This window comes from Patella vulgata, chromosome 1 (genome assembly GCF_932274485.2).
Source record: "Patella vulgata chromosome 1, xgPatVulg1.2, whole genome shotgun sequence".
Classification (NCBI taxonomy): Eukaryota; Metazoa; Mollusca; class Gastropoda; family Patellidae; genus Patella; species Patella vulgata.
In genome coordinates, this window is record NC_065879.2 from 34,589,338 (window position 1) to 34,602,954 (window position 13,617).

The 13,617-nt window shown below is 39.5% G+C and overlaps 1 protein-coding gene across 1 annotated transcript in view; it reads left to right on the forward strand.

Moving 5' to 3' along the window:
• Positions 1–8,211, forward strand: part of LOC126808417 (uncharacterized) — a 32,365-nt gene extending 24,154 nt beyond the window's left edge. The window contains exons 4-7 of the mRNA XM_050533116.2: positions 1,395–1,651; positions 4,558–4,731; positions 6,559–6,721; positions 7,528–8,211. Of these exons, the coding sequence (XP_050389073.2) occupies positions 1,395–1,651; positions 4,558–4,731; positions 6,559–6,721; positions 7,528–7,568 (635 nt within the window). The 3' untranslated portion in view covers positions 7,569–8,211. The remainder of the gene's footprint in view (positions 1–1,394; positions 1,652–4,557; positions 4,732–6,558; positions 6,722–7,527) is intronic.
• Positions 8,212–13,617: the final 5,406 nt, after the last annotated feature.

A 13,617-nucleotide genomic window follows, 5' to 3' on the forward strand; every position in this document is an offset into this window, starting at 1 on the left:
ATTATTCTATTATTGTCTGTTATCTTTCACGAGACTTTATATTTCATAGAATCTCACGCATTCATCCGAAACACAGCAACAAATAAATCGTTAAAATCAATTTGTAGGTAAATTTGTTCTGCCGTAAAAGTCGCAATTGCGTAAGAACAATTAACTAAAGAGAAGTTATCCCCGGGATAACATTATCTGTTTAATTATGTTAGACCATGTCATTGCAGGGGTATATAATCTTTGCAGATAATATAATCTTTGCAGATTTGTCATGTGTAATTATTGGTTATTGAAAAAAGTTTATTTCTTTTTATTGATGATGCCCATGTTTAAGTTTCGATTAGATTTGGTTTAATTATATTAAAGAGATAATGATCATTTGATTTATAAAAAAAATCGATTTGACTTGATTTGGTAATATAGATACATGGATGAGGATGATCATCAGATTGTACAAAAATTGAGACACACCCGTCAAGCCATCGCTGAGATATAGATGTTTTGATTTTCAATATACATGCCGCACAAATTATTTAGTGGTTTATAAGGAGTTTAACGACTCGCTAAATATATCAGCCAGTGTTTAGATGAAAATGTTGTCTTGAATATGATATTATTCAAAATTAAGTCATTTTTTTTTCTTTGTGTGAATACGTATATGCTTCTTTAAATATTTGTTTCGTTGCTAAGAAATTAAAAAATTGTCCCTAAAATCCCCGCTTAAAAGATAAAAACGCATCATAGTATAAACTCTTTTACTGGAACACTTCGGAAAAGTTTGGGTAACAAGTAGTGCTTTTGGTTTGTTTATTTTTTTGCACAGCCTAATAATATGTTTATGACGCCAAAACGGACTGATAATCTTCAACAACCTGTATTCAGATTGTAGTCTGAGAAGGTCTGACGGAAGAGAAAATAACACCTTATTTATTCAGACTGACCATAACCTTGCTTTGGCATAATAAAACACACACCCCTCGCAGTGTTTCGTTTGATTAGGCCTAATCACATTTAAAGGGGCTATTGCTTCGGGAATATGAATAAACCATTTAGATTTGTACGTTTAAATTTATGTTTCGAAAGATTAAGCGGAAGTTTTAGTTTTGATTATGACTTCATCTATTAACGCAAAATTTTCAACCAAGACAGATTGGTGTCTTGTAAAATCAAGGTGTGCCATGTTCGATCCAGGCGTTCGTCGAGAAAGTTTTACGTGATTTTCCAGGACGAATGACCTGGCAGGGCAAAATTTCCCTCAATGCATACGCGTTGACCGTCTTCGTGAGCCAGCGACAAGAAGGGTGATAACCCGCATTTAATTTTATTTATTTTTATGTATTTGAAATAGTACCATGAGTGCTGTAAACTATAAAACAACTTAATAGAATATTATTTATTTTCAGATATCAGAAATTGTACTATGTTGAAGAATTGTAACCCATCGTATGGCGATGGTGAATATTGGCTTAATCCACAAATATTTGTTGATCAACCTGTGAAGATTTACTGCTCTTTAATGACCACGACTTATCCGACAGAATATGTTACACTGCCTAACCCGAACATGTTTTCTAACGCACATTTAACATCTTTTTGTGGATTTACTACGGCCAAGTCGTTTGGAGAAACAATTTATAGCAAAGTTCGTGTTGACATAGATGTAAGTCGTTTTTCTATGAAATATCAATTATGTTAATATAATCATTGGTCGTAGATGAAGAAAGCTCGTCAAGCTGTTTTATAGACCCGCGAATACATTTATTCGCTCAATACGGGGTTCAGTTTTGGACTTGTTAGGATTGGAGTACGTTTGCTCAAAATTGGTCCCAGTGTTATTCCCCTTGACTACTAACCGTATTTGTCGATAACCGTACATTAAACGTCCACTCGACACAAACCAGGCCATTTCGGAACTAAGGTATTGTTCCCCGACAACCGGGAAATCAAAACCACGCCAGTTGCGTGCTAGCGAACATTAAAATAGATATTGAATCATATGTTAGTCTCGAAATGACTGTAGACCCACGGATGACTTAGATACAGTTTGGATTTAAACAGTCGTCTATTAAAATTAAATCAATAAATGGCGGACCAAGCTAATGTTTACCGTTAGTCGCTGATGTCACTACCGGAAACTGGCGATGAAAGGCTTGTGAAGCGAGGCTAACATAGCCATTTAGCATGTTACTTGATAATCGAGAATATGTGGGTGGAGTTATCGTCTGTCAATCAAACTATCGCCAATTCTCATAGACGATGCAGACACAATTGATGCCTATTTCTAGTCCAAACTTCCAACAGTGACAATTCCGTTCATAACAAAGTAATTTGACTGAAATTTTCAACATTTTCTTTCTTTATCATCCACTAGCAAGAATTGCCAACTCTTTATAAAACTCTTAACTAATGTATCTTTAAATGGGGGTTATGGGAGACTAGCTAAAGAATTGACAGTTCTCGCAATAATAGTTAAAAAATAGTTAACGTGCAGAATATGCTAAAAATTTCAGTAAAATTGCTCCACTCTGAACCGGTATATTAGCTCTTGAATTTTAGGCTAGTCTCGATCATCATTACAAAAGACGGTACGATAAAAAAACAAACAAAACAAAGTCTCCATTATCCATTTTAACGTTTAATTAAAATGTATTCCAGTCCAATAAATATCACAGGCTAGCGATGACATCTAGAGTTGATTATGGTCTGGATAAGTTAATAAATGTCTAATTAATAATTTATATAACATTTCAGGCCTAAAGAAAGACCTGCAATAGGCAGGTTTATCTCTTGCATAATTTAAGTCTTGTTCACATCTACTGAAAAATATATTTTCAGCCTTTACACGTCAATCTTATCCAAGAATTTCCATTTTCCCCGTTTACGTTTTGCGTGTACTAATAGAACTACCGTAATGATGCAGAATCTGAATCCTGACAGAAATTTCAATTTCATTTGTAAGAGATCCTTACAATTACACTCATCGTTCACTTTAGAATATTTTGGCGGCTGTAATGAAACGTCGCTATTCGACTCCTTACGTTTTCAACCCATAGTGTTTATATAAATTGAAATAAAATGATAATATCCAATCTGGAAAACTTGTATATCTTACATGTTGTATGAAGCTACGGTAAATGAAATTCAATTATCAATGCGTGTATACAAATGCAACCTGGGGTCACGGTGGCTAAGTGGGTAAGACGCTGGCTCGCTAGCCTGGAGGTCGGGTGTTCAATCCCTGCATTGACCTAAAAGTTCATTCAGATTTTCGGGCGTGGTTCCCCCTTGTCAGTGATGCAGGGAGGAGGGCCTGACAAGGACAGCTGTCTGGTCGTTCGGATGGGACGAAAAACCGAGGTCCCGTGTATACATTGGCGTGCACATAAAAATTCCCTTGACAGTTGGAATTCTATATAAGAGTAGGCCGTAGTGCCGCTGTCCGGGCAAAATTTCCCTCATAGCACACTGTATGGCGTATGCTCCTCTTCATTAGCCCAGTTCGGAGCAGAACAGTAGGACGTTAAACTCCATTTCATTTCATTGTTGCGGGCCTACCCTGCCGCTACGCTTTCCCCATGTTTTTATTTTCACAATGGTCTTGTTACACGTTTATAGTGCCTGTTCCATTCCCGCTTTGTGAGGTCGTGACCTATCACACACTCCGCGTTCCTACCATGACACCACAGCGAATTACACTTACAATACAGGGCCCAGTTTCTCGAAATCGTAACTAAAGATAAAATCCAAATTTTAGTAGATACTTCAATTTTGATTGTAGCTAGGCACTAAAATCAACCTAATATTATCCAATTAAATTACTAAAATTTGGATTTTATCTTAGTTAAAATTTCGTGAAACCGGCGCCTGGTCCCTAATATGCACGCTATAAAAATAGGGAACAAATCTTATTGCTATGCGTACAGGGGGGTTGGATGGCTGAATGGTTAGCGTGCGCGCGCTGTATCATAAAGTCTGTCATTGAGTCGACTGGCGTGGTTTCGAATCCCCGGTTGTACGTGACAAGGAGTAGGGTCGCCTGTCCAACCTCGTGGGTTTTCTCCGGGTGTTCCGGTTTCCTCCCACTGCTATAGACCCCTACGCGCAAGCGAATTATTGAAATAAAATTAAACCATATGTTGGTCCCGAAATGACCTAGTTTGTGTCGAGTGGACGTTAAACCCCATTTCGCTCTCTCTCTCGCTATGCAATTATAGGGTTGCATAGATACCTCAAACTTAACTAACCGTAAGTACGAGCGTGACAATTGAGAAATCGAAACCATATATATACCGGGCCGCTTCACATTCCATCGATATCACTTTGGTTAAAGCGGACGTTAAACAAAACTATTTCGCACAAACCATTCCAGCAATCATTTTGTCATCAGACGTCAAGCGGTATGGACCTCCGGGAAGAGGTGCAGAAGCTTCTCGACGAGGACTCCGTCCCGGGTGAGGGCCAGACTGACTGGCTGCTTCGTTAGGATTAGGATTGGATAAAACGATAACATGAAATTTATGAAAAATACACATATTTGCAATATATCTTTCGTCATTCTTTTTTCAGACTATGGTTATAGATGGAAATGATCTCAATTTCGCATCTGGGAATAAACCCACATGGTTTGGCTATGTTGGTGATTGCTGGGCAATAGGTACCCCATGTACTCTCCTAACAAACACTAAAAGTGGTGTTTTATATTTGGATAGTGGTGAAACCGGTCTATTATTTAACACTACAGTAAGACATTTCTCTGTTTAACAATATATACTAACTTTTAGTAAATACGATAGAAAAAGATTTAAAACCCAAGATATGACATTTTGGGGTTGGTGAATCTGTGTAGCAGCCATACCCCCCCCCCCACCCCGAAGCAATAGTTACGCATATTATTAACTCAATAAACCATTCCTATCGTATTATTATTACTGGTATTAGTAATTAGTAAGTGCAGGGGGATCGCACTACACACAAACAACACCCACAGGACAAACCTGCGGACAACACACAAACTGGAAAGACACTGCAAGCAATAAACAAAAAAGGGTATACATCAAATCAAGAGAATGGATCGGGGCGGGGAGAGACAGTCCTCTGCATGTACAAAAAGGCTAACAATAAAACAGAGAAATACTCAGCAATGAATACAAGAAAGGCGCAAAAGAAATTATGCGACCAGTCTTGACGATGGTCATCTGCTGAATGACCTCTCCTGTCATAAGTTAGAACGTCAAATAGAGCGACAATCCGGATAGACTTTCGGACACGCTAAAAAAATAAACAATTTAGGAATATGAATAAATATACTCTTTCAAAAAAAAGTAGGGGATATTGAAATGCAAATACCTATGCAGGTTGTTCTATGATAAATAGTCATGGACACTTGACATGCTTTGAGAGTATGTTCACAGATGGAGAACTTATCGCGCCAACAGAACCACTGAGCTGCACATGCGACACGAAATAGCGCCATACACGTGGGAGGGGTTCATTGTCAAATTTGACACTTCAAGGAAGGGTTGATGAAAACTGCCGCGTGCTGGTTTATCTATCCATGTTTGCTTTCCTATCGGTTCTTGCATAAGATTTACTGTTTAGCGTATCTTTGCTTTAGTGTGTTACGTTTAATTTAATCAGGAGACGTGTTCGTCGACGTCAATGTCAACCGACAACTCTGCAGGTATTGGCCGTGGCACTGCAAGATTAGTGGGTAAGATTGCCCCAAATCGTGATTGGACGGTTGATTAGGAGCATGCCACGACGAATTGCTGAATGTCTGAGGATTGGTGGAGCAATTACTCATTATTAAGACAAAAATCAAAAACGTCCATTTTCACTTTTGACTGTGTATCTCTTTGCGAGTGAAATGGGGCCGTCAGATAAGCCGCCCATATGAACTGTTTATGTTCATATGTAGACAATTGGCCTGTTATTAACATTCACTGGTTACCTCTAATAAAAACAGCAGTGCATTTCCGCAATTTTGTATTGTTTCTGAATATCCCCTACTTTTTTTTGGAAGAGTATAGATTAAAATAAAGGGCCGATTGCTTTCATTGGTATACCGAGTATATTTGCCGACTAATCAAACCGGTATAAGGAAAGTGCAGAAAAAATTCGAGGGCTCGTGGTCATAATGTGGCTATTCTTGTGCCATGCTATATAGCTCAGTGCGCTATAGATCATAAGATCTGTCACTGGGTCAAATGGTGTGGTTTCCATTCCATGCTTGTACGTGACAAGGCATACGGCTAATCACTTAAGCTCGTGGATTCTCTTCGAGTCCCCTGTCTTATTCGACTTCTGAAGACCCCTACACGCCAGCGAACTATCAAAATAAAAATTTACCATATTGTGTTAATGCCAAAATGACCTAATTTGTGTTGAGTGGACGTTCCATCAACCCCATCTATGGTTAGCTGTGTCAAATTCTCAAACACATGAAGTGATATCAGTTGTTCGTGTAAGAGTAAGCCAACTCTGACTGACGAGCGAAGGAGTTTACGGACAAAACTACAATAAAACCTAAGAAGTATTCGGGTCCATCATTGTGCCGTTTTATTGCAGAAAAATTGGGTTACTTTCCCTGGACAATCAGCAGGGCCTTCTACTATAGAAACGTTCAGTAGATCACAGGACAACCTTACAATTGATATAGCTTGTAGCGGTGCCTGTGCTGGATGTCATCCAGATGGTGATCAGTTAGAATTTGAACTGAATTATAATTATGGTACGTATGCATATATTTTTAATTTCGTCTATTTGTGTGTACTGATTGGGTTTTAATAAAAGCAACATATTTGCCAAATTAGAACCTAGGTCACACCTTCCCGGTGTAAACCGTGGTCAACCGTTTTAGAAACGAGGAAGAAAGGGGGAATCCTGGGTAAACCGTGGCCAATGCCGGGAATGTGTGGCCTAGGCGTTAAAATGAAAACAATGTTCGTGTCTGGACGCTGGAACATATACGTTTATCGAGAAGAAATGTAGAAATCACCTTCCACATCAGTTCGTCAAATTTCAGAATGTTACTAATTATCAATTGAAATTTTATCCTATGGGATTTTCGAGGGTTTGAGATTGAAAGTATGTGGGATTGTCACCGACCATTCTCTGAGATATCACTCTGTGTGGCAATGACCTGGTGGGGTGAACTCCTGTCATAAAGATCTTGGAGTACATAATGTCCTTGGCATTTTCAGAAGGAAATAATCTAACTGAATAGTGCGTTGTACCAATGATCTACTATTTAAACGGTTTATATCCAACTGTCTGGATTTTCGTTTGTGAATATTGGCCATTCCACAAGCCTTGGCCTTTGCGCGACCGTGATCCTGCATCTGCATAGACTATTAACGTTATTAAGTAAATTACATCGATTGGAGAATTTAGATTTAGAATACAGATTATAGGTTTGGTTTGCTTGCTCCCTAAATGCCCCCTGTAATGCCCCCCCCCCCGCCCCGTCCCGTCCCAAATCGTATGCTCTGAAATGAGATACAACATATAAGATGGCCGTTTTCTTTCTCGTTTCAGTTCCTCCATTATCTTCTGCTATAGACCCCGCGTGTCAATAATGGTACTGAAGTCGAGTCAGAGTTTGTGAGAATTAATCTGAAATTATACTTTTGAGAACTGGAAGCCTGTCGTCTTTAAGTGTTATTTCTACAGTTGCTATTATGGTGATAATACCATATCGTGCGGTCATTGTTACGACATGTACAACTTTCTTTCAATACCGATGATTTCGCCGACTTTGAGGATTTTTATCTGTCTTTCTGGCTGCTATTTTATCGTGGTCCATATGCCATTCAGCCGAAAATATCAGAACATGTCTCCCAAAGACTTTATTGTACATGTAGATGTTATGTTTAAAACATTTTTGGTTGTAAGATTGTGATAGTGAATTCTGTGCCAATTTGGTCTTAGACTGTGTTTTTCTTGACCCTTGTACGCGGAGAAGTTTGGATTGGCGTGATTTGGTAGTTTCTTGTTTTAATGTCACGTTACATTTTTTTGCGTAGTGGCACTATTCATTTTCAGACACACTTGTCTATTTACAGAGGAGGATTCAATAGTATGTGTTAGTGTTTGTAGCATTGGTAGGTATTAGGTAAATCGTCTTGCCATTCAGTAACAGTCATTTCTATACCACCCCTCTCATTTGTCACGTTACATTTTTTTGCGTAGTGGCACTATTCATTTTCAGACACACTTGTCTATTTACAGAGGAATAAATAGTATGTGTTAGTGTTTGTAGCATTGGTAGGTATTAGGTAAATCGTCTTGCCATTCAGTAACAGTCATTTCTATACCACCCCTCTCATATATACAAAAAGATCTATATAACAGTATAACCAATACTTGAAAAGGTATAGCATGAATAACGCTTAAAAATAAAATGAACAACTTGACAATGTTCAAATATGCATAATTGAAATAGTATCATCATCTAAGTCATTTAGGCGCTACGGTGGCTAAGTGGATAGGACGCTCCCTAGTCTGGAGGTCGTGTGTTCGATCCCTGCATTGGCCGAGAAAGTTCACCCAGAGTTTCCGGCGTGGTTCCCCATGCAGGATCAACGCCGGATTAACCATGGGGCACAGGCCCCAGGGCCCCCGACAAAAATCTCAGTTGCGTCTAGCCCCCTCCTCTAGAAATGCCATCATTTCATAGCACTCGCATTGATTGGTCCACTGAAATAACGCCAGAATGCGCTAATTTTGTGGCAGAATTTTATTTTTTTCTGGGTAGGTACTTCTAAATGGCTCCACAAAAGTGCCTGAAATGCCAGGAAATCACGTTTCCGGCCTCCAATTTCTGAAAAAATTCCCGGGGGGAGCCCCCCCCCCCCCGACCCCCTTGCGGGGCTTCGCGACTTTGGCGCTCGCGGTCGGCGATCAGGGGCCCCCACATGTTCCAGGCCCCAGGGCCCCCACCATGGTTAATCCGGCGTTGTGCAGGATGGAGGACCTAACAAGGACAGCTGTCTGGTCGTTCGGATAGTACGTAAAGCCGAGATCACGTGTACACATTGGCGTGCACGTAAACGATCCCCTGGCTCTTGGAATTCGATATAAGAGTAGGCCGTAGCGCCGCTGTCCGGGCAAAATTTCCCTCATAGCACATTGTATGGCGTATGCCCTTCTTCATTATCACAATTCAGACGTTAGGCCCATTTCATTTCATTTACTAAATTAATTTTGGAGGATAAAATAAAAATTGATTTTTTTTAGGTACCTCTGCTCTGAATGTAAAAGGTATAGATTAAAAGGTAATGATTGACATGCAGGACTGTCTGGGGTGTGCCTTAAAAGATTATCATTAAAATTTTAGTCACTAAGAAAAGGGAAGGCGACAAAGTTCAAAGGAAACATTTGATTTCCTCATTGTGTGTGTGAGAGAGATAAAAGAGAGAGGGAGAGAGACAGAGAGAGACAGAGAGAGGGGGCGGGGATAACGTCCACTGATTCAATATCTATTTTAATAATTCGCAAGCACGCAACTGGCGTGGTTTCGATTCCCCGGTTGTAGGGTCGCCAGTCCAGCCTCGTGGGTTTTCCTCGGGTCCCCCAGTTACCTCCCACTGCTAAAGATCCCTATCCGCAAGCGAATTATTGAAATACAATAAAAAAAATACGTTAGTCCCCAAATGGCCTGGTTTGTGTCGGGTGGGTGTTAAACCCCATTTATCCCTCTCTCTCTCTCTTGCACATATAGGGGTCTTTAGCAGTGGGAGGAAACCGGAAGACCCGGAGAAAACCCTAGAGGTTGGAAAGGCGACACTACTCCTTGTCACGTACAACCATGGAATCGAAACCAATAATTAGTGCAGGAGGACCGCACTACACGTAAAAAAATCTACAAGATAAACCTGCGGACAAGACAGAAAATGGACATTGCACCAAATAAACAAATATCAAATCAAGTGAATGGATCCGGGGGGCGGCCGTAAGCGGCCACTGCGCTGTACAGTCCCAGGCCTGCGGTGACACAGACTTCACTCAAATTTGAAAACAATCAGGAATACAAAAAAAGACGTAACAGAAATAATGCAATGACAGACCTTATGATACAACCCCCCCCCCCCCCTCTCGTCTGGAGAAACTACATGGAAATTTAACGAATGAAAACACTATATTTATATTAAAGATACATTATTGGAGATTCGATAACGATTTGGCAGTTCTCATTATAATAGTTAAAAACTAGATAATGTAAAGGCAATTTGCTGAAAATTTCATTCAAATTGGTCCACTATGAACCGAGAACTAAGCGATTGAAATTTCCGCCTAGCCTCGATCATCATTACTAAAGTCAGTACAATAAACAACATAGTCTCGATTATCCATTTAATCGTTAAATCATGAAGGAAAGTTGTGCAGTAAATCGGCTCATAATCCACTAAAGATCGCAGGCTAGCGATGCCATCTAGAGTTGATTATGGTCCGGATAGGTTAATTAATGTCTAATTAGTAATTTAGATAACATTTCAGGCCTAAAGAAAGACCTACAATAGACAGATTTGGCTCTTGCATAATGTATGTTTAATATATTGTCAATTTATTGTTATCAAACATTATATTTATTCGAAATAAAAATACGCCGTAGCGCCACTGTCCGGGAAAAATAGCTCGCATGCCCTCATAGCACACGGCATGGTGTAGACCTGTCTTCATTAGCCGGGTTGGTGCAGAAAAGTAGGACGTTAAAATCCCAATTAATTCCATTTCATTTTTATCATTACCTACGTCTTTCGTTCTTTGCGATTTACAGTAGGACATTAAACCCCATTTCATTTCTTTGTGATATTTTTGATTGCCAATAAATTAGATTATCTGCCTTAAGACAACAGATAAGCGACAGATAAAGACTAACTGGGACCTGTTTCTGGAACTCTTAACTAAAGATAAAATCCAATTTTAGTAGATACTTCAATTTTGATTGGATAAGCACTAAAATCAATCTAATATTATCCAATCAAATTACTAAAATTTGGATTTTATCTTAGTTAAAATTTCGTGAAACAGGCCCATGGTCATTTAGTTTATCATATACACGAGTTATAGAAATAATAATATTTTACCTTGCCTTAACTGTTTTTTTTTATTATATTATTATTATTACAAAATAATTATTTTATACATGTACTTATACGTGTATGTATTTATGCTTATGGGTGTGTATTTTGGTGAATAAACTGTTCTCTATAAATTCTGCTTTTGTTTGTAATTTTCTTTACGTGGTTTCTTCATTCATTTTACCAGCCCCATCGGTGACGGGGCAGTTGGAAACACACATTTTTCAACTGACGGATTGATCTCTCTTAAACTCAGTACACCTTCGGGGGGGGGGGGGGGTGAGTGGTCGGTCATTGAGTCAACGTGGCAAGGAGTAGGGTCGACTGTCCAACCTTGTGGCTTTTCTCCGGGTCCTCCAGTTTCATCCCACTGTTAAAGACCCCTAAACGCGCAAGAGAATTATTGAAATAAAATTAAACCATACATAGTTCCGAAATGACCTGGTTTGTGTCGAGTGGACGTTAAACCCCATTTCTTTCTCCATACACCTTATCATGTTTGGATCACAAGGTCTATCATTAAGTCGCGTGGTGTGGTTTCGATTTCGCGCTTGTACGTGACAAAGAGTAGGGCCTCCTGTCCATTTTCGTGGGTTTTCTCAGGGTTCGCCTGTATCCTTCCACTGCAGCTAAAAACCCGTACGCACAAGCGAATTGTTGAAATAAAAACGAACGATATGTTAGTCCTGAAAATGACTTATAGCTTATGTCTAGAGGACGTCAAACCCCCGTCTCTCTCTTCTCTCTCTCTCTCTCTCTCTCTCTCTCTCTCGTTGATACCGACAATTTATAAATTGATTTTAAAAATAACATTATATTTTGTTAGGTGTTCCCAGTGGTGTGTTTTTTCCAACGGGCCGACGCCCTGATAAGAATATTTATAGTAGAACTATTCAAAGCTTATTATATAAGATAGTAGAACGACTGAGAATCTACTTAGATTTATTTTGGTACAAGAAAAATAAACACCTTGAAAAAACAATCTATGTCTGTACGCGTCCGTATGAAGAACTACTTATCGAACTTTGAACTGTAACAGTGTCTGGTTACATATAAAACAAAATCCAGTATGTTAACACAAGTAAAGCAATATGTCTTCATAGGAAAAGAAATCATGGTAATTATAAGGTCCATGGTTTGGTAGGTATAATTGAAATTCGGTAGGGACGGGTATTAGGTTTGGGTCGTGTTTGCTCAGTGGGCAAGGCACTGACTCGCGGCTAACCATGGAATTCTCGTCTCAGTTTCACGCCCGTGTTGGCCAAGAACGTTACTCAGTATGGCGTAGGACTGAAGGTTTGGCAAGTTGATAGTCTGTAGGATATAGACCGGAGGCTCAGCGCGGGGGGGGGGGGGGGGGGGTCCATCAAATGGGCACAAAACAGGTTTCAAAATGTGTTGTTTCTGTTATGCAAGATCATTTTCGACGTTCCAAAGTAAAAGTTTGGTTCTAAGACCACCTAAAGATAAATTTTAAATGTTCCTATTATTAATTAGAACAGGTTTCGCTTTAGTTTTTATATTTTACGCCGACATTTATTACTTTAAATCTTCCTAGTGCTAAAACGGAAAATGTGACCTTTTGACCTCTGGGGTCACAAAGAACAAAGGTGAATTTAGCAAGTTTACATTTTTATTGAAAGTGTGATTACTTTCAATCATTTTCAGCTTATTTTCATGATACAAGAATGACTGCGCATTCACTTTCAGTGCAAATGAACCCATTTGACCTTTGACCCTGAATATCTCGAAAACGCCCCAACGGCGGACTGATTACCACTCGGCGTCGTATTCTACGCAAAATTTTACTCTAGAAAAGTTGGGTCTGGTTTTGTGCCCATTTGATGGACACCCCCCCCCCACCCCGGCGCTGAGCCTCCAGACTAATAGGGCAAAAAACCGAGTTCCGGTTTGGCATGCACGTAAAAGAAACCTTCAATAACCCGGTTGGAGCAGAAAGGTAGGATGTTAAACTCATTCCATTTCATTTTGAGTTATTACATTTTAAAACAAAACAACGCGCCATTTGCTTGTTATTTACAAATACAAGAAAACGAGGGGCGGATTAAGGGCTGGAATGGACCGATCCAAGGACCATCTCAGTTGTAGACAGGAATTTATACGGCGGGGGTAGAGGATCTAAATTTTCTGACAAAATTGTGTAAATAAGTAATAAGTATTGTCGGAAGTATCGATACAGCTTTAAATCTGACAAAGCACTCCAAATATATATATAGGCCTATTAGCTACTTTTCGTGGTATCTATAAAAAAACAATTTGTTTGTATAAAAACCTGTGTTAATTTGATTTCGAATATTTAACTTAAAAGCCCCACTTTTTTAACGGAATTTCCAATTATGACCCGGTAATTTGATAATCAATTACAAACTGATTAGCGGTGATTTTAAGGCTTCGCCCTTACGCCAATGAAACAGTTTGGGTCAATAGGTAGACCTATGACCGAAAATGTAGCGGGTGTACATGTTTAGGATGAAGAAATCAGGGGCGGATCCATAGGGGTGGGGTGGGGGGCTCCCGTCCTGCT